Source organism: Populus euphratica, unplaced genomic scaffold (genome assembly GCF_000495115.2).
Source record: "Populus euphratica unplaced genomic scaffold, PopEup_1.0 scaffold181.1, whole genome shotgun sequence".
Classification (NCBI taxonomy): domain Eukaryota; kingdom Viridiplantae; phylum Streptophyta; class Magnoliopsida; order Malpighiales; family Salicaceae; genus Populus; species Populus euphratica.
Genome location: NW_011499958.1, coordinates 178,083 through 201,159, shown reverse-complemented (window position 1 = coordinate 201,159; position 23,077 = coordinate 178,083). Strand labels below are relative to the sequence as shown.

The following is a 23,077-nucleotide window of genomic DNA, read 5'->3' as shown; positions in this document are numbered from 1 at the left end:
GTGCGATTCTTTATCCTGAAACACTAGCACGAAAATAGAAAAAAACAAATCTCAATCGAGTGATTTTGATGTTTTATAATTGTTTATTTGGGGATAAAAATATATAAAATAGAATTTGCGAGGACTCTTCCAGTTTTTATTAGATTTGTAGCTCACGACTTTGTCACCCTAGCCACCTTTTTTGATGTGAAAAGGAATCTTTGGGGAAAAAATCCCACATAGTCGATAATTTAAATAATATAAATAAAAAAATATAATGATAATAAATAAGATTAAAAGAAGCTTACTCATCTGAATTATTAAATCTAATATTAAAATGCAAAACTAAAAAATAATTTAAAAGAAGCAAAAAAAAAAAACATCTAGTTAAATTAAATTAAATTATAAACATCATTGATATAAAAATAAGATAACCTCAAACAAAAAAAAATATATAAAAAAAAGATGAATATCAAAAGATTCATTCCAATCAAATGATAACTTCATAAGAAAAAAGATAAAGCTAAATTTCAAATAAATAAAATATTAAAGGATAAGAACTAAGTAACCAAGAAATCTCATTCTTAAGTAAACACTTAGGATCGATGACAAAACATTACTTTCGGTTAAACAATTTTTACAGGGTTTTACTTTATCGGTCACCAGTCATAAAGACATCTTTTTTCGTTTCAATTTATTCCCTTCCAGCTTCGAGGGGAAGACTCCGTAGGGCTACAGAGGGAAGGCTAGGGAATGCAGAATGGTAATTTTAATCAGATGCAATTGGCATAATAATTGAAAGTTACTAATTATTTTCTTTTGACTGCAAGAAGAAAAATAATGTCGAAACTCTGCGAATAAATGACAATTTCCGGATGAGAACCTCCAGTTCCTGGTATGAATCATTCGAGAAACAGGTCGATCAATTCATGATATCAAACCATGACTTTCCATGGCCTGATTAGATCGGTGAAAGAACTACATACTGAGAAGACATTCCAAAAATAAAATACCGACAAACATGATCCTTGCAAGATTCACGAGCAGGAACTTGCCGATCAAGTTTTTTGTTTTTTTCTCCCATGTCGTTGTTCACAGATAAAATATCGACAAACATGATTCTCTTGGAGGCCGTTTGAGGGTGTTGAAACAAGTAATTTTAAATTTTTTTTTAAAAAAAAAAACAGTTTGTTCCACAAACACGTTCCAAACAGCTTTGAGCACTCAATCAGATTGGATGTTGGGCCATGTGTGTGGCTTTTTACTGTTTTTTTGAAGGGACGAGGAGCAAAATGTCAGCCGCAAGATTACAAAAGCCTAGAGAAAGGGATAAGACATGTTGGAAATCATATCATATGCTATATGTCGAGAAGATGATAAGACGCAAGGGAGAATGACTGATACACTTCATGAAGACAAGTCAAAGCTGCTCGCATTTTCTTAGTGCTGAAGCCTTTTTTGATGTAAAATGACCACCATTTTCCACTTCGTAATTAGTACTATTATTTTGTTTCAAATAACAAGAAGTAGATGCGTACATAGATCCATGTAACCGGTCGTTCAGATCAAATATTAAGCATAAAGATAAAAGGAAGGGCGCCACATCTAATATGACTGCGGATTATAATACTAATTTATATTATTATTATTTTGCATGTCGATCCTTTTTTTATATGGTTATTAGATTTTTTTAAACTTTAGTTCTTTTTTTATAATGTGTGTGTGGATTTAGAATTAATAATTTATTTTAATTTATTTTTCATATTTTTTAAAAGAAACTCAATATTAGTTTGTTGCTAGATTTCATGATTGCTTATTTTTATTATTGTATAATTAAATAAACAATAATTTAAAAAAAAACAAGTTATCAATCCTAATAAAGTTCATTATATAGTTTACGTGTTCGATGTGTTGACTCGGGTTATCCAATTCACGAGTTTAACAGATTTACTCGTCAAGCATGATATATTTTTTTATATAACTCTTCTTTAATGTTTGATTGGTTAGGAAATGAAATTCATGGTTTATTTTTCTCTATTTTCTATATGGTTATTACGATTTATATAACATCTTTTTTAGAGTTGGTAATCAATTTTGCAGTTATCTAATTTTATTATAAAATTAAAATTATAATAAATTATAAAAACTACAAAGTTATTAAACCCGTTAAAATTTATGACTCAAGTCGCAAGGTGACCAAAATCGATTTAATATGTTATTGTCTTTATGTTAAAAAGATATTATCATAATTTTTTTTTAAAATTATGTCATGTTTTTACTGATTATACAAGTTGTTTTAAACCTATTAGATTAAATGACTCATTTTGGATTAGCTCTTACACTGTTTAATTTGAAATTTGAATTAGGAAAAGAGTCAAATTGGCAAGTTTTTAAATTAAGAGCGTGTTTGGAAGTGTGACTGCTATTATTTTTCAAAGTGTTTTTCATTCAAAAAAGTGTGCCAATAATATTTTTTTTATTTTTTAAAAATCATTTTTAAGATCAGCACATCAAAATGATTTGAAAATATCAAAAACATATTAGTTTAAAGCAAAAAAAGAAATTCAAATTTTTTCGAAAGCGCTTTTCAAACGCAGTGCCAAACACCCTCTAAACCATTTCATTGGATTTAATGATATTATCAAAAAAAAAATCGTACTCTTAACATTTTTTAAAATTTAGAAAAGGAATAATTTGATTCACAACAGAACATAGATGAGTATATTAGTTAAATTAATTCTTAGATTAAAAGGTACTTATATCATTTTGTTGTTGTTGTTATTGTTGTTGATGTTTTTTATAACTAATAAGTTAGGTGGGATCGTTTAGGTATTTTAATAAACAGATAAAAATCAAAGCACGTCAGCTGCTTCGTTATCTTAAGATAGGGCATGCCATTGATTCGGAACGCCAAAATTATATTTCCAAGGTTGCTTTCGATGTATCTTGACATGTTATCTATGAAAAAACAGCACATGCATGTATGAGTTTACCAGCTTGTCACCGGTGATTTTTTTCTCTCTCTTTCTCAATTTTGATTCCTGCCTTTCAATTTTTCAGATCAACCATTAAATTTCTTGTTCTTTTTTATCTAGTTTATATTCTTTTAATTGTTATTTGTTTTAGTTTAAATAATTAATAAAATTGATATTTTATTTCAATTTCATCCTCCTTCAAACTGTTGCTTTATCATATTTGGTCCTTTTAATTTGTTTAAAATTTAGCTTTTTGATTAAACCTATATCTAGGATTTCACAAGTTATAAGTTTTGAAAATTAACCCAAATTAATATCGTTGGGGTTTTATTTGTTTTATTTAATATTTTTTAAAACTAGTGTTTTTTCCATTCTATAACTAGATATTTATTTAATTAGAGATCGAGCTCTATTTTTTTCCAACTTTATGTGTCCTTTGTTTATTTATTTCACTGGGTCTCTTGAGTCCTTTTATTTATTGTTTTTATTAAGTTTATTTTTATAAATAAGTTTTATTCACAAGTTAAATATAATTGATAAAATGAATATGAGTGAATGGTTACTTTCTCTCTCCTTTTCTTTTCTGCGACCTTACTCTAGTAATTTATATTATTTTTTTTAATGTTTTCATGCACTCTTTTGTAATGATGAGTTTAAACCACTTTAACAAGATTTTTTATTTTTAATTGCGAATAATGTTTACAATGAAATGATCACGAGTCTTCAAATTTCTTTGTTGTTATCATTCTAGATATAATATTAAAGATTTATTTGTTTTAATTAATTATTACTAAAAAAAATTAAGCTATTCATTAGCTATTATTATTTATAATTTAAATTATATTATTATATTATTTAATTTTATTAATTCCAGTCGAGTTGATGACTCTAGCATTATATTTTTCTTGTTTTTTACTAATACTATTGTTGTCTAAACATCCACATTATGTGTTAAAAAAATTGATAGGAATGCAGGCGGGTTGTGTGTGCGTGTGTATTACTGATATAATAAAGGACACACGTTAGCCACAGTAGATTTCTTAATGATCCCCTGGCCCTAGTTTAGAGAGTCCACTTGCGACCTAAGTTTTAGGTTTTAACCTCTCTGGCTATGATGTATAATTTTCTAATGGTCCCTTCGCCATTCATTCTCTGCTACACCATTAATTAATGGTATTTCCCTTTCACTCCCGAGCTGCTTGCCAACAGTTACTTCAATTTTTTTACGGCCAGCATCTCGGGATTTTGTTTTTAAAAAAAAACCCTGATTTCGTGACTGATTGCCAGGTGAGGATTCAAGTGCTTAGCACGGTGCTCCAAGGAGTAATTCATTTAATTATTAGTAGAAAATGCCCACTTTGTTAGCTGTCATAAACACGTCTTCTTCTTCTTCTTGTTCTTCTCCTCCTATATATAAACACTTGGTTAGTTAATTAATTCCAGTACTGCAAGTTAATGCCACATAAAATATCCAAACACCATGTGCTGGCCATGTGTGAAGATGCCTTGCTTTCTCCATAGTCTAGATATTGAAGGTGAGCTACTAATTATTTGGATTTGCCAAATGGTATGAATTTGTTAGATAATTAAACACTCCAAACTCCAAAACACTTAACATCCAATTATTTTGCATCATTCATATATAAAAACAAGTCCAGCCATGCGCTCTTCGAAAAATAAATACAGATAACTTGCAGGTTTCTGAAGATACCTTCGTGGGACATAAGAGCCACCTACTTTGAAGGAGACAGCACTCAAAAGGATAAAGGAATTTCGAGTGAAGAATCTATGTTAATCTTTGACCAGAAAATAAAGGAACAGGAAGTCCCGCGAGGGGGGTAGGCCTTGGGGTGGGGTGGGTTTGCACAGATCAAGTGATGACCCACCAATCCTTAGTTCTCGATTAGTTCATTGGCTCGCGTTATCTCATGCATTGGAGTATTTTTTAACAAAAAAATTAAAGAAAAGTCTATTTATTGTTAATATATCTTCTAAAAAATAAATTTTAATCATAAATTTAAAAGTAACTACATGTTAAATAATATTTTAATCTAATATTAAGATAAAAATATATTAAATTTATTTAAATCTAATATTAAGATAAAAATATATTAAATCTATCGTGAATCCATATTAACATTTAAAATTTATCAAAATAATTTTTTAAAAACAAATTAAAAAGCTAAATCTCCAATAACATTTAAAATTTATCAAAATATTTTTTTAAAAAATAAATTAAAAAGCTAAATCTAATTCAATATTGAAAAACAAAATTAATAAAAAAAATATGAACTCAAGTCAATTAACAAACCTTGTAATGTAAGTCATGCATGTCATTGAATTCAATGAATTTTTTATCTTATGGATTGTTATTCATTTAATAAATTTACATGATAACAAAATATTTAAGAATTTTTTTATATGAAATATTTTTTTATAAAAAAATCATGACAGTTGTGTGAGACTAAGATAGCAAAAGCAGATTATTGATAATAAATAGTCAAATTGTGTTTTTTGGTTTAAAGTTAAATAAAAAAAATAGATCATCGATAAAAATAATGAAATTATATTTTTTTTAAAATTAAGGGATAAAAATATATTAAATAAATAAATAAAAAACATACTAGATGTTATGGTTTAACCCGTCAAACTTGTAATTCAAATCATAGACTTAATCAGGTTTAATTTTTTATATATAAATCCATAATTAACCTAGATATATTAAAAAAAATTGAAAAATAACCTAGCAAACCCTAAATCTATGAAAGGAAGAGCTTGGGTTTGTGGGCCTTTAAGTTTATGCCTGGACATCTAGGCCTATAATAATTTTTTTTATTTAAAAAAAAGATAACACATTACTTGTTAGGATAAATAACATGCTACTGCTAATATATAATCCAACTATCACTGATAGTTGGAAAATTATATTCATGTGTCTTGTATTAAAAAATCTTATTTTTCAATTTTTTTAACCTAAAAACACTATATAAAACACTCTTAAAACATTAACAAACCAACATATTAACTTTATAAATTAAAAAAGAGCTTAATTCATAAAATCAACTTGAATAAATTTTTTTAGTCTCGGCTTGGATCTGGTTTTTTAGACAATATTAAAGTTTAAAATAATTACCATAAGACTCTTCTTGCTGAATAGATCTTGTTGATACTAATTTTAATTATTTTGACGGTAAAAAAAGGTGTTAACAGCAACTTTGTTAATTATTAATTAAAAAGAATATGGGTCATGGTTAAAATTATTAACAGACTAAATTCTTCAAAAAAATTTAAAAAATTACAATATTGATCACTAATAATATGTAAATTTTCAACAAGTTAATTCAGCCGATAATGTAAATTCAATCACTAATAGAATTATCAATAATTTATTATGTCAATAATGTATTATATTTATGGATAAAATTATTGGTAAAATGACGTTGTTAATTTTTTTTTCTTAAAGTTTCTTTTCTATTTGTAAATTTATTAATAATTATATTGCTGATAAAATATAATCAACAGAACAAAAATCACCAACAATATATTTTTCAATGATCAGTTACCGTCCAAAATCCACTAGAATCAATGTTTAAATATCTACAAAATATTCCATCGGTATTACAAGGATAGTAATGAACGAATGCTGGTCGGTAATGCGCTTGAATTAACCAAATGAGGAAGGCGACACTGACATGTATTCGTCTTGCAAAGGAGTTATTTGCCGTCACTATGCTGGATATGTTTTACGGTCGCATCCTTCTTACGGCAACAAGGAAATGGAAGCATTCGGACCTCCTAAATTTAGCTAAGCCAGGTTAGCCATGGAGAACACGAACATGGTAGTTGGTCGCTGATTTTCCCGGTGGGATCCACTTCTCCTGTATTAATTTCATCAGAGTAATACTTTTTTTATATAAGTATAATTTCCATTGATGAAACAGCTCAAACCTTTTAAAATGGTTCTTGCAAAGGAAAATAATATAATAATAATAAGGAATTACCTGCTACATGGCGATGTTTTGTGTGTTTTGGTTATACCGCTCAGCTATAAAATCAAATATAATAAATTGTTTGGGTATTTATGGTGTGAATAAAATTATTTAATTATTTTAAGAACTAATAGTTGTGATAGTTGTATTAAATTTTTCATTAAGAGATTTTTAATAATTTAAAATGAATTACTTAAAAAACATTGGTGCTCTCATCGACGAAACAGAATGTTATAGATAATATAAGCATCATATAAATAAATAAATAATTACGAAACAAAACAATCAGTGTTCTTTTACTTGAGTGGAAATATTATATGATTTAACTAAGATCCATGCATGAGTCATGACTATTGGCATTTTTTTTTACTTGACATTTTTCATATTTTATTTTAGTGAAACCTTTTTGTATACATTTAAATAGAACCATCCTCTACTTTCAACAATTAGCAATAAAGTAGGTGTAAAATCCTCACCGAATTCTTATGTGGCGGTTTTTTAATTGACAATAAAGTAGGTGAAAGCTGAAAATCATGGAGCAAAACAGACTTCTGGCATGGATTCCTGTAAACTTTCTAAAAGTATTGCTAGGTTCGATGTATTGAATAAATGGAAAGCCATAATATACTTGGGGGACAACACGTCTGCAATATGTTGATAGATACACATGCATGGTTATCCGACCTGGGGTTGACCGGTCAAAAAAACCAGATTTTAGGTTATATGGATTGTTTAGATTAATAAAAAAAAAAATTCAATATTTAATTTAATTTTTTTTAAAAAAATTCATATAAATATAGGTTATATATGTTATAAATAATGAAGTTTAAAAGATTATTTGAAAAAAAATTTATCTCAAATTAAAAAGATATTATGTTAGTATGTTAATTTTTTAAGTTGAAATATTTAAATTAAAAATATTTTTTTATTCAACATTGAAAAAATATAATTTTTTATGAATATAAAATATATATACTAAAGGGTTTAAAATTTTATATTTAAAAAATAATTTTTTTATTAAACATAAAGTATATATACTAAATAGTTTCAAATTCCACATTAAAAAATAAAATATTCCTTTAGTATTTATATAATGAATTATGAAAAAAGTTAATAACTAACTAAAAAAGATATAAAAAAAATCTCTAACTAAAATAAAAAATATATTTAAAAAAAATAATCATGTCTTAATCAAATTTTATCAAGTAGTGACGAGTCAATCAGATTTTTATTTATTCTAATTTTTTATTTTATTTAGATATGATCAGATTTAATAACTATATACTCATAAAAACCAGATTTTAGGTTATATGGATTGTTAAGATTAATAAAAAAAATTTAAAATTCAATATTTAATTTAATTTTTTTTAAAAAAATTCATATAAATATAGGTTATATATGTTATAAATAATGAAGTTTAAAATATTATTTGAAAAAAAAAATTATCTTAAATTAAAAAGATATTATGTTAGTATGTTAATTTTTTAAGTTGAAGTATTTAAACTAAAAATATTTTTTTATTCAATATTGAAAAAATATATTTTTTTATGAATATAAAATATATATACTAAAGGGTTTAAAATTTTATATTTAAAAAATAATTTTTTTTATTAAACATAAAGTATATATACTAAATAGTTTCAAATTCCACATTAAAAAATAAAATATTCCTTTAGTATTTATATAATGAATTATGAAAAAAGTTAATAACTAACTAAAAAAAATATAAAAAAAATCTCTAATTAGAAGAAAAAATATATCTAAAAAAAATAATCATATCTCAATTAAATTTTATCAAGTTACCGGGGTCATGAGCCAGCCAGATTTTTAATCATTCTAATTTTTTATTTTATTTGGATATATTCAGATTTAATAACTATATACTCATGTAATTTTATATGTATTAAATCCTTGTCTTTGGATTTTAAATAGAGCAAATTGTTTCCTAAAAGCTTGTCATGAAAATCAAACCTTGAGTGTTGAAGTGGAGAATAAACTACTTAACAATTAAATTAGGCCGCGAAGAATAATATCTGTAAGCATGAGCCATTACAGTTGACAACATATATAGTAACTCGCCACCTTAAAATTTGGAAACATTCTTTTTTTTTTTTTATTTATGTGAGGTGTCCGGGCCAGCTTACGCGGACTACGACTAATCCCCACGGCTCACTGAACATCCTGCAAGCCCAATGAGCAGATAAGATATCGCGGGGTGACAAACGTGCATGGTAAGGTTCGAACCCAGATACGGAAAAAAAGGACAAGCCCCTCCCACTACTAGGCCATAACCTCACTTGCAAACATTATTACTGAAGAAAGTAGAAGTTTGCACTGAATAAAAACCAACAACCAATGACATACATAGTTATCACCAAAATTCTAAACGGCACGAGCATGTTAATGTAGCCGTGAAATTTGATGTAAATAAATATAGTTATGATTCGTTGTGTAACTCTACAAGCAGTTACCTGTTTCGACAATTTACTTTTGTTATGCAAACAACCAGAGAGATAAAATTAATAGTTCAAGAGATCCAAAGACATAAACATTCATTTAATATTTAAAATACCAACAAGAAGCGTTTAATATTTCAAATCTCCAATACGCATAGCATAATAATAAAGAATTTAAAAATTATATAGTAGATTTTGAATTCAAATTAAAATATATATTTTTTATAAAAATTTAAAATAATTAAAGTTTTATTCCCTTGTCTAAACTCATAAGAGAAAGAATACAAAACAAATACATGGAGGAGGAGGGTTACACCCTCTCATACTCAACTCTCAACTCTCTTTGCTGCTGTCATTGCAGCTCTCTCTTCCTCTCTACTCTCTTCACATTTTCATAATTCTCTTCATTCATTTTGCTCTCTTGCATATACTTCTATTTATAGGCATTCATGGAGGCTTTTCTTCAACAAAGGTGGCTACCAACTTCAACTCTTCTTCAACAATGGTGGCTGCCAACCTTTGACATCTTGGATGAGTACACATGGTTGGTGCAATAGCAAATGGTTGTTGCATATTAATGACAACCAACCTAACACCAAAAACATAAACATTCATTTAATATTTAAAATACCAACAAGAAGCGTTTAATATTTCAAATCTCCAATACGCATAGCATAATAATAAAGAATTTAAAAATTATATAGTAGATTTTGAATTCAAATTAAAATATATATTTTTTATAAAAATTTAAAATAATTAAAGTTTTATTCCCTTGTCTAAACTCATAAAATATGTTTTTGAAAAGGTGGAATCCATTTAAAAAAAAAGGTTGAATATTTCGAGTGACAGTGCTGGATTCGAATGTTTCTATTCATTATCGACGTGGCGAAAGCAGCATTGCGCGTAACAAAAGTCTTAGCTCCAGAAAGAATTTGAACGCGTCAAATAAACTTTTTAATAAAAATGGATCATAATTTTTTATCTAATTAATGGATGGATCGGGTGGGATTTTTGCTAAGACGTTTTGTCTGTAAGTATAAGAAGACAGCTTTGTTCGAGAACATGCCAAATTTGACTTAAGAGTTTTTGCCCAGGATTTTCTTTGTTTTTATTGTTGTATACTAGGATTTTATTAATTATTATATTTCTTCTTATATTTAAACAGTCTTGAGGGCAATTTTTTGAAAAAAAAAATATTGAATTACAGGGTTTAAAAAAAAAATATTAGAGTTTTCTCCATCTATTTCTCTATAATTTAAAATTGTAAATTCAGGGTTTTTAAATCCTGTTTGTATTCACATTATACGTTATGTTAATTAGTAGTATAAGAGCAATTTGGCCTATTTGATGAACGATAGTAACAATCCATGATGATATATTTAAGAACCCTATTTGACAAATTACTAAATTTGAAGAGATTTCTTTCTTTGATGGGAACTTTTTGGAGAAAGACTTTATTAAATGGTCATTAAAATATGAACTTACTTTTATTTGAAAAAAAATTCTAATTGTCAAAAAATAGGATTTGTCACGTGTAAATTTTTTTGTAGCCTGAAGTTCTAGAATATAGAACTTGTGCCCAGGATTTTCTTTGTTTTTATTGTTGTATACTAGGATTTTATTAATTATTATATTTCTTCTTATATTTAAACAGTCTTGAGGGCAATTTTTTGAAATTTTTTTTATTGAATTACAGGATTTTTAAAAAAAAATATTAGAGTTTTCTCCATCTATTTCTCTATAATTTAAAATTGTAAATTCAGGGTTTTTAAATCCTGTTTGTATTCACATTATACGTTATGTTAATTAGTAGTATAAGAGCAGTTTGGCCTATTTGATGAACGATAGTAACAATCCATGATGATATATTTAAGAACCCTATTTGACAAATTACTAAATTTGAAGAGATTTCTTTCTTTGATGGGAACTTTTTGGAGAAAGACTTTATTAAATGGTCATTAAAATATGAACTTACTTTTATTTGAAAAAAAATTCTAATTGTCAAAAAATAGGATTTGTCACGTGTAAATTTTTTTGTAGCCTGAAGTTCTAGAATATAGAACTTGTACTAATAAGTCTTTAATTCTATAATGGGAAGCTTTGAAAGAAGATTATTGAACTACAAACTTTTCAGAAAAATATTAGAGTTTTCTCTGCAATTTAGAACTGTAAATTCGAAGCTCGAGAATCTTAGTTTTTGTTCAAGCTGTACATTACGTCAAATAGCCTCATATGATGGCAATGCAATCCGTTGTAGTGCCATGGCAATACTTTTGTTTACTCCTTAAGAACTAGTAGCATCGGTATAATCTCATGATTGTATTGTTAACAATCGTTCTTAATTAACATGTATTTGGTAACGTGATACAGAGTATTTTGATAAAATTATTTTTTAATGGAAAATATATTAAAATAATTATTTTTAATTTAACATTAATATATTAAAACCATAAAAAATCTAAAAACACCCATTAATTTAATATTTTTTAAGATAAAAGAATATTTGAAATACAAGCTGCTTGAATTGCAAAAACAACCACACCACTAAATACATATTTATGTAAAAAATATATTAGAAACACCTTAAAATTTTATTATTTTATTTTACATTCGCCTTTTTCTTGATATATATCATTGTTTGTTAAATGTCTATATTCTTTTATTCAAAACTGTTAATTAAATCAATTATCTTCAAATCTTGACAAATATATTTGCTCTTTATCATATCATTTTAAAAAAAAGTTCTCAAAGATATAATTAAATGATCTGTTTAAAATTTATCTAAAAATAACTTGTAATACTAAGCAAGTTAAAAGGGTGATCATTATACAATACATTTAAACGAAAACATTATTTTACTTTGTGTTATTGCGGTTGATACTATTTAAAAAAAAGTATCACAAATTGTTTTTTTTTTTTGTTTTATCATTTAAAATAATATTTGTGATGTTTACTTCTTTGTATATTTCTAGGCTTCAAGGTTTTTTTTATAAAAATTCATAATTAAATTAGAAGTAAACTTGATAAAATAAGATTTAAATTTGCAATATAAAAAATAATTATAAGAAGAATGCCTCCATAAAAAATAAATGGGCTTTTTTCATATTTGCTTCAAAAAGGTTCATTGTCATCAAGAAATTCTCCATTCAATCATTCTCGGTCCTTCTAGGTTTATAATTTTATGTTCAGATCATAATTTTTATTTTTTTCATGTTCTAGTCTATTAGTTTTAAGAAAAGAGAGAGAAAGTCATTGAAAAATAATGGAGGGGAGAAAAAGTTATGGGTTAAACATATTTTGACACTAAAAATCTTAGTGTTATTGAGTTCCTTTTAACGAGATAAATTTTGTTGAAGTGATTTTGAATTTTCATCTCACCAAATAAAATAGAGCATGTTTCGAAAAACTTTTGTTGATTCAATAATTTTGGATTTTGATCGATTTAGGAGTGATTTCAGGTCAATAATAAATTTATCAATATTAATAAAATGTTTTTAAATATTTTTATGTGAATATAGTTGAAAAATAGGTTTTTGAGGTTTAAAATATCATATTCTAATTTTTTTACCACTTTTAAAATATGAACTTACTTTTATTTGAAAAAAATTTCTAATCGTCAAAAAATAGGATTTGTCACATGTAAATTTTTTTGTAGTTTGAAGTTCTAGAATATAGAACTTCTACTAATAAGTCTTTAATTCTATAATGGGAAGCTTTGAAAGAAGATTATTGAACTACAAACTTTTCAGAAAAATATTAGAGTTTTCTCTACAATTTAGAACAGTAAATTCGAAGCTCGAGAATCTTAGTTTTTGTTCAAGCTGTACATTACGTCAAATAGCCTCATATGATGGCAATGCAATCCGTTGTAGTGCCATGGCAATACTTTTGTTTACTCCTTAAGAACTAGTAGCATCGGTATAATCTCATGATTGTATTGTTAACAATCGTTCTTAATTAACATGTATTTGGTAACGTGATACAGAGTATTTTGATAAAATTATTTTTTAATTGAAAATATATTAAAATAATTATTTTTAATTTTTAACATTAATATATTAAAACCATCAAAAAATCTAAAAACACCCATTAATTTAATATTTTTTAAGATAAAAGGAAATTTGAAATATAAGCTGATTGAATTGCAAATACTGAATGTGTATTTATAAAAAAAAAATATTAGAAACACTTTAAAATTTTATTATTTTATTGTACATTCGCCTTTTTCTTGGTATACATCATTGTTTGTTAAATGTCTATATTCTTTTATTCAAAACTGTTAATTAAATTAATTATCTTCAAATCTTGACAAATATGTTTGCTCTTTATCATATCATTTAAAAAAAAAATCTCAACGATATAATTAAATGATATGTTTAAAATTTATCTGAAAATAACTTGCAATACTAAGCAAGTTAAAAAGGTGATCATTATACAGTAAATTTAAACAAAAACATCATTTTACTTTGTGTTATTGCGGTTGATGCTATTCAATGAATAATACTATTTAAAAAAATTTGTCACAAACTGTTTTTTTTTATTTATTTATTTTATCATTCAAAATAATGTTTGTGGTGTTTACTTCTTTGTATATTTCCAGGCTTCAAGGTTTTTTTTTATAAAAATTCATAATTAAATTAGAAGTAAACTTGATAAAATAAGATTTAAATTTGCAATATAAAAAATAATTATAAGAAGAATGCCTCCATAAAAAACAAATGGGCTTTTTTCATATTTGCTTCAAAAAGGTTCATTGTCATCCAGAAATTCTCCATTCAATCATTCTTGGTCCTTCTAGGTTTCTCCATTTAATCATTCTTGGTCCTTCTAAGTTTATAATTTTATGTTCAGATCATAATTTTTATTTTTTTCATGTTCTAGTCTCTTAGTTTTAAGGAAAGAGAAAGAAGGTCATTGAAAAATAACGGAGGGGAGAGAAAGTTACGGGTTAAAAATATTTTGACACTAAAAAAAATCTTGGTGTTATTGAATTTTTTTTATTGAGATAAATTTTGTTGAAGTGATATTGAATTTTTATCTCACCAAGTAAAATAGAGCATGTTTTGAAAAACTTTTGCTGATTCAATATAATTTTGGATTTTGATTGATTTAGGAGTAATTTCAGGTCAATAATAAATTTATCAAGATTAATAAAATATTTTTAAATATTTTTATATGAATATAGTTGAAAAATAGGTTTTTGAACTTTAAAATGTCAGATTCTAATTTTTTTACCACTTTTGATGGTTGGAATCTATACTAGTAAAGAACGCATCACTTATCATATATATAATAATAATAATAATAATTAAATTGAACAAAATATATAAAAAAATTAAGGTAAAAAATAAGCTATGATAAAATTCACTATAAATAAATAATTAAGATTATATTTAAAATACTATTCCATCAATGCCATTCAATTTTACCTTTGTTTTCAAATTTGATCATAGCATTTGTTTTTGTAATTTTAGCAATAATCCTGTTAATTATTATTTATTAACCTAGTATGCAAAAAAAAAAAAGATTTGTGGCAAAAAAAATTCGATAAAAATAAGATTTTTTTTATAAACATCTTACATATTTTTACTAGATTAATTATTTTTTAATAGTATATGAAATATGGAAGCATGATTTTCAATATTTTATTAATATTTTTTTCATAAAAGTATTTTTATTTAAAAGAAAATTATTTTAATAAAAAAAACCATGTCTCTATTAATAAAAAAAATGTAGTTTAGATTGAAGGGATTCATATTTTCTTATTTATTTTAAATTATTGAGATTTCTATAAAAAAAGATATTTTAATTGCCTTTACTTTTAATTCAAAATACTTGTTAGTATAAAGAAGTATTTTAGTAAAAAAATGTATGTATAAGAAAAGAATAATTCATTTAAAAAAAATTCTATGAAATTATAAAAGAACTTAAAAAAAATAGATTTTAAAACCTAATTACGCGGGTAAATAATTAGTTAAAACACTGCATTGCATTGCGAGCTTGAATAAAAATTATCGTACTTGGAAAGGAAACGACGACGACAACGAAGCGAAAAAGGTAAGAGTTTATTGGAAGGTAGACCGTGTGCTCTGATTAGCGAAAGCCTGCGTAGAGTGTGTGCGGTTAAAAAAAACAATAAAAAAGTTATTTGGTTGGGGTCTTGGGGCTGCCGGCGGTGCAGATGAGAAATTCGACGGGAAAGCGGTAGCGGGAGAAAAGAGGGCCGCGAACCCCCACCACAGGCATAGCTATTCGATGGATGGGTCGTTTGAGGTGGATTCTATAATGATTGATGGTGTCAAGAAAGCTATGGCTCCCGATAGACTTGCAGAGCTATCTTTGATTGATCCCAAAAGAGCTAAAAGGTTTGACCTTTTCTTTTCATTTTTTATTTAAAATTAATCTCTAATGATTAATTCTACCTGTTCCTCATTTGCTTCCTAAGCTATATATATATATATTATATGTGTTAATTATTGTAGTGCTTCAGTAGAAAGATGGAGAAGTAGTAGGGTGATGTTATTAGTTCTGTGGTCTTTTGTTGTTTGAATTGTCATTTTGCTGGGTAAAATGATTAGTGATGAGGGTTTTTTTAAAGAAATGTTTGTGTTTTCTAGGATTCTTGCTAATAGGCAATCCGCAGCACGGTCAAAGGAGAGGAAAATCAGATACACTGGCGAGCTAGAGAGGAAGGTGCAGACGCTTCAGACTGAAGCAACCACCCTCTCCGCACAGGTCACGATGCTGCAGGTATATGTTGGTTTTGTTTTGTTTAATGGTTTTATTTAACTTCCTTGAGAAATATAATTAGATTTGGTTTCTTTTATTGAATTTGTGCTTCATTGCCCTGTGAAGTGATGGTTTTTTTCTGTATGGGTATGCATGGAGCTGCAATATTTTGTTTGTGATATCTCACGTGTGAATAATCGTTGGATCTGTTGATTATGACTTTGATCTCTTGATGGAGTGATTAATGACTATTGTCTCATGATGGACAATTCATTTGATACCATCTTGAGATATCTATTAGAGTTTAACAGGATGGAAAGCAAGCATAGAAGCTATGGCACTTTACAATTTGGCTATGGCATGTTGAGGCATTTACCTTGATATACTGCCTTATTTGTTTTAAGCTACGTCCATCCCATGATAGGAAGTTTATGTTCAATCAAAATCTCTTTTAACCTTTCTTGCATCTGTATAACCATTTTTCAAGACTGTGATGTAATAACTTTTTTCGTGTTTTGTTAAAAAAATTCTTTCCATTCCACATGCTATTGTTTTAACTGATGCATTGTATTTTGTGTTGGACCCATGTAATTATGCATGGAACAATGATCATTTTTGGTGTTTTATTTTAAGCATTTCATTAAATGCTGGGTTAGTTCTTGATTTGAGAAGTTTCAGTTTTTATGATGACAAACCTGACTCGTTGATCAGATTACTATGTTAAGGCCACGGACCTTGCTCTGTATCCTTGAAGGAAAGAACAGTGCAGCCATATAGTGATTAATAGTTCTTTTACTGACATCACAGCGACTTCTTTAATATAATAGCATGGCATCTTTCATGCGTCACCTGCACCAAGCAGCTACATGCCTTTTATATTTGAGGCATTAACCCCAACACAATCTTGTGTGTTCCAGAATTGGAAGTTTAGGTCGACCATATTTTCAATTGTGAAACCATTTATAATATTTTGACATGTCAATTCTGTTCAAGTTTTATCTAATCACCATTTACAACTGCTGACCAATCATCTCATTTGGTTGTTAATTTATGAGATTATGCACTAGTATTATCTTCTAGTGTTCTAATTTAAGCATTGTGTTGAATATTGTGTTAATTCTCAGCGAGAAGTTCTGGTTGTTATGGTAACATACCTGACACAGTAATCATATTACTATTTTTGTTGTGGCCATGCAATTGCTCCTTATCCTCGCATGTTGAAGCATGGAAGAATTGAGTGATGCATCAATCATTTCAAAACTTATAGCCAAAAACAATGAGTTATGCTTATTGTCCACACGCTTAACTCACTCCATCTTCTGAAGCATGCACCATACTGTCATTCCAAAATACTGGATATAATTGTTCTCTGTTTTATCATGCATAAATGCATAGTGCATGTGGACACTCATGGCAGTTCAACTGCAACCCATCGAAACATTCATGCAACCCAGCCCTGTTCTGCACGCCCATAAATGCTCTCCAATGAAAGTATTTATCAGCGTTAGCTGTTGAGACACGCCTCCAGAAACTTTAATAAAAGATTATCTGGAACTTTTTTTAACATTTATTTTGAAATGCAACAAACCTTGTGAGATTTCATATCATCTTAACTCCCACAATGGTTGTCCATAATTTCAGTTGGAACCTGTAGCAAAGATTCTAGCTATCTTAGATGGTTTTGTGCCATTGGTTTTGTATTGAAGACATGAAATTAAATCCTGCAGTCACCATGCATGGAAAGTAGTGGCTGCGAGCTCTGTTTCAAGTGTTGAAATACATTTAAATTTCGTGTGAAAGTGGAGCCCACATTAACACCTCCCTGAAATCTGGATTATTTTTCTTAAAAATATGCTTGGATAAATCTCTGTTTGGAAAGTTATCTAAATTTCAAGTTGATTGGTGTGCTTTTGAGACTTGCCTACAGACAGCTTTACTTCAGATTCTTGTTTACACTCCTATCCGGTTACTAATCGGCAGAACATTATTTATGTTTCCTAATATAGATTGTGCGATTCATTATGTGTTTGTGTATATTGACAAGTATGTCCTATGCTTTGTATTAGACATGTACGTAGTGGCTGCGAGCTCTGTTTCAAGTGTTGAAATACATTTAAATTTCGTGTGAAAGTGGAGCCCACATTAACACCTCCCTGAAATCTGGATTATTTTTCTTAAAAATATGCTTGGATAAATCTCTGTTTGGAAAGTTATCTAAATTTCAAGTTGATTGGTGTGCTTTTGAGACTTGCCTACAGACAGCTTTACTTCAGATTCTTGTTTACACTCCTATCCGGTTACTAATCAGTAGAACATTATTTCTGTTTCCTAATATAGATTTTGCAATTCATTATGTATTTGTGTATATTGACAAGTATGTCATATGCTTTGCATTAGACATGTATATGACTTTTTGAAAAATGTAGGCTCCTCTTTTCACCTTGGCAAATACTTTCCATATCCATGGATTTCCCTAAAGATGCAATGATATTTGTTGAACATATTTAAGTTTTGGGCTGCATGGTTATATATAGTCTAGTACATGTTGCTATATTCCCTTTTCGACCTGCGTGCTTTTTTGAATTTGTTTTTAGATGATATGGGTATCTTGTTCAAAATTGTACTAATTTATTCTGACTTGTCTATATCCTTCCTGTAACCTGGATGGCACTCATAGAGGCTGCATTTGCTAGTACTGGCAAAAAATCAGTTAGGAAAAAACAAGCAGAAAAAATATGGAGGGAAGCTAATGTTTGTCTATATTCTTTTTATGGATGCAGAGAGACACCACTGGGTTAACTGTTGAGAATAAGGAACTGAAACTGAGGTTACAGGCTATGGAGCAACAAGCACACCTTAGAGACGGTACGCTTTGAATAAGAATGTTTTTCTTTTTTGGAGGTGTAATAATCACATTTTTCTATTTGTTTGACATTTTAATGCACTTGCATAATCTAAGTACACCAGGTAACATTATAATGTACTTGCATAATCTAAGCACCCCACCTGGTATGTGAACATCGTCCTCTTTTAGCATTTGACGGACGTGATATGCTATAATTTGCCACATCTTAAACAGCGCCTGGGCAGGTTTGGGTGTAGGTGTGTCTGTAGAGTACAAGTTATAGCATGTCAGCATCATTTATCCGAAGGTTATGTTGTTGCCATGCTTTGAAATTATTCTAAAAATGGGAGAAATACCTTTTATCATTTCCATATGAACATTTTTTTTTTTTTGGTATTCTGCCAAAATGCTGATTTGACATTTTAATGCACTTGCATAATCTAAGCACACCAGTTAACATTATAATGTACTTACATAATCTAAGCACCTCACCTGGTACGTGAACATCATCCTCTTTTAGCATTTGATGGACGTGATATGCCATAATTTGCCACATCTTAAACAGTGCCTGGGCAGGTTTGGGTGTAGGTGTGTCTGTAGAGTATAAGTTATAGCATGTCAGCATCATTTATCCAAAGGTTATGTTGTTGCCATGCTTTGAAATTATTCTAAAAATGGGAGAAACACCTTTTATCATTTCCATATGAACATTTTTTTTTTGGCATTCCGCCAAAATGCTCATGTTTGATTATTTGAAACATGTTCACATACTTATTTTTCATCATTAGTTTCAGTGGATGAATCTAGAGTAGTGATGAATTGGTCTTTGTAATTTTCCATGGTGTGCAGCTCTGAATGAAGCATTAAGGGAAGAGGTGCAGCGGCTTAAGATAGCAACCGGTCAGGTTCCGGCTGTCAATGGAAACCCTTTCAACAGAGGTCTACCTCCTCAATTCTCCTCCCATCAGGGCTTACAAACCTTTGGCAACCAGCAAACTCAGCAGCAGCTGCACATGCCACAGCCATCCACCACTGGCCAGACTCATAATGGGCAGCCACACCCTAGCTTCTCAAATTTCAGTCAAAGGGTCTAATGTCACGGGCGGAACCTCATTTGCTGGAATGTAATGTTGCAAAATAGAAATTAGTTCGACCCTCGTAGCATCTTGTATATGTAAGCATGTATATTGGTTGCAGGCACAGGTTGTGGGAGTACTTTCTCGTAGCTCTTGTCACGTCAGGCTATGTTATCCTCAGGACAGATTATATTTATCACATGTTGCATAGAAATTAGGCCTTCATTAAACAATTGAGTGGATGACTACTGTAATCTTCTATGTGCAGAATAATTAATCTCTGGGTTCGGCAGGACTAAGCACCACACATTTTCCTTTGAAACATGTTTTTCCTTCCCTGGTTTCAACCAGCTATGAGCGCACCTTCGTCAGAAGTTATCCCTTACGCCATTCACAATTAAATGACAAAAGCATGCGATTTTTAGACATCAATAAAAGTCTACAGGGTTATATTTTACCCCTCCAGATTACATGGATGAGAATGGCAACCGGTTCTCAGTCTTTTCTTTCTAAAAAGAAGAGAGGTTTTGGAGACGGTTGGTGACTATATTTTGCAGGGATCGTTGGCCCAACCATTTGCTGTCCTTGATAGAGAGCACCCGTTTCAGTTCTTTTTTATTTCTTTCATCTGCCTGTCATCACTTGTGACCGAGCAAGATTCCCTCCAGATAAAAGGACAGTGTAACAGGTGTCAAATTGGCTAAGTTTGCGCTGACGAGAAATGTGGCTGGACAGACATAGTAGACAGTGGTATCCCACAAGACAGCAGCGATTTCGGCAGGCATCGCACCAACTTATGCAAGCAGGCACGAGTCTGGACTTGGGTGATGGATAGCCCAAGGCATACTGATTCTGGCAGCGTCTGAAGTTGGCAGAATGTTTAGTGGGTTTGTGGAAAGTCAAGGTGCAGACCCGCCAACAAGATCGCATTGCGTTGACGAAGCCAAGGGCAGTGGCAGCTCGCTCGCAATGGAGAGGGGCTGAATCCGGCAGGCAGCGTGCGAAGACTTTCGCTAATATCGATATGTTATTTAACTAATTATAAATGATGTTAATTATGTATATAATATTCACCAAATAATTAATTTATTAATATAATATTTTATTAATTAATTTAGAGTAAAGATATAATTTTTAAGATAAAAATATTTTACAAATTTTTTTATAAAATTATTATAATTATGATATTTTTATTATATTAAAATATTATTATTAAATATTCATAATTAATACTTTATTAAAACTGAAAATTAATTAAAATTATTAAGATGAGTACATATTATATGTTTTTTTATGAAATGAAACTGTTTTTTTATAAACTAAAATATAAAAAAAATATCTAAAATTAATAGATAAAAAATGTTTTACAAAAAAAATTATAAAATTATTATAATTATAATATTTTTATTATATTAAAACATTATTATTAAATGTTCATAATCAATATTTTATTAAAACTAAAAATTAATTAAAATTATTAAGATTAGTACATATTATATTTTTTTATGAGATGCTTATCAAATAGTAAATATATTGAACTAATACCCATGTTGAATTGTTTTTTAATGTATTTTTTAATTTGATTCAAAATTAAAAATTAAAAGTCAGTGTCTAAAGGTTAAAGGGGTGTAAGAAAATAATTTAAGGATAAAGTGTTGTTAAAGATGTTAGATAGATGTGTAAAAATTATATATACGTATGTGGGGGGGCCTTTTCTATTGTTTTAAAATAATAGAATCAGGATAAATATCTAATTAACACTTGATTCTTACGTGAAAGATAAATCTGTATAGCAGATTAATGCTACTATTTTAAATTATATTTCAAAATAATTGCAAATTATGGATTGCTAGTTTAGAATAGATGTGTAAAAATTATATATACGTATGAGAGTGGACCTTTTCTATTGTTTTAAAATAAAAAAAATCAGGATAAATACCTAATTAATATTTGATTCTTACGTGAAAGATAAATCTGCTATAGCAGATTAATGCTACTATTTTGAATTATATTTGAAAATAATTGCAAACTATGGGTTGCTAGTTTAGCAATTTACCAAAAACCGAGTAAATTTTATTTAGAATTAAATAATTCTTTTGTTTCGATCTAAAGTGTTTATAGCCTTAAGATAGGTCATAAAATTTTCAAATCAGAACCATATAATTACTCATATAATTGGGATCTAACAAATTTTAAATCAATGCTTAAATTAAATATAATAAAAAATATGTATAATAAAGTTTTGTGTGGTCTAATTCTTAAGGAAAAGAAAATAAAAAAAGTGGATGATTTTTTTATATTAAAAAAAAAAGCACAAATCTAAAGAGTTATCCTCCCTTGACATTTTTTAAGGATCAAGTGTTAGGCCCCTTTAGTTTTTATCTTCCTCTCCTACTAACAAACAAGGTTAAAAGTGAATAAAAATTAACCTTTATCCCCTTCGACATAAAACCAAACATAACCTCTAGATTGTCACTCATGTTAACTTTTCTTGCAAGCTTATGGTTGTCTTGTAATAGGCAAAGGTGACGAATTCTTATTCTCCTTGTTGCGCATTGATGTTTGATTTGGTGGGGGGCTGATAATACAATCAGTTGGACGAATGATGCCAGGTTTTTTTTTTTTAAACAATAGAAAAAACCCATGCTGGGAGGGCCTGCCCATGGAAGAAAATTGTTTTTCAACTATATTTATATTTTTAATCTAAATAATAAAACAACTAAAATTTTAACCCTTTCTAATTTTATTTTATGGTTTCACTCTTGCATTAAAACATCTTTAACAATACTTTATCCTTTAATTATTTTATTACACCCTTAACATTTAATCTCTAGACTTTCGATTTTTAATTTTAAATCAAATTAAAAAAATACACTAAAGGATGCGGGAAAATATTATTCCTCATGTCACTATTCATTAAAAAAACAAATCCCTGAGGATTTGTCAAAGTAATTTATTTTTTAATCTCTTATTTTTTTCTCCTAATTAAACTTCTATAGGCCTAAATTGATGGCAAATTAAAACACAT

General features: G+C 28.3%; 1 protein-coding gene across 1 annotated transcript; it reads left to right on the top strand.

Moving 5' to 3' along the window:
* The first annotated feature begins 6,626 nt into the window (after positions 1 to 6,626).
* LOC105138518 (transcription factor VIP1-like) lies at positions 6,627 to 20,371 on the top strand. Its single transcript, XM_011044620.1, has 5 exons — positions 6,627 to 6,768; positions 15,497 to 15,764; positions 16,017 to 16,149; positions 18,909 to 18,993; positions 19,823 to 20,371. The coding sequence occupies exons 1-5, from the start codon at positions 6,627 to 6,629 to the stop codon at positions 20,065 to 20,067; spliced, it is 873 nt and encodes a 290-aa protein (XP_011042922.1). The 3' UTR covers positions 20,068 to 20,371.
* Positions 20,372 to 23,077: the final 2,706 nt, after the last annotated feature.

Coding starts and splice junctions, on each gene's coding strand:
- LOC105138518 (XM_011044620.1), top strand. CDS start 6,627: ATGAGGAAGGCGACACTGACATGTATTCGTCTTGCAAAGGAGTTATTT. Junction 15,765..16,016: donor GATCCCAAAAGAGCTAAAAG/GTTTGACCTTTT, acceptor TGTGTTTTCTAG/GATTCTTGCTAATAGGCAAT. Junction 18,994..19,822: donor ACAAGCACACCTTAGAGACG/GTACGCTTTGAA, acceptor CATGGTGTGCAG/CTCTGAATGAAGCATTAAGG.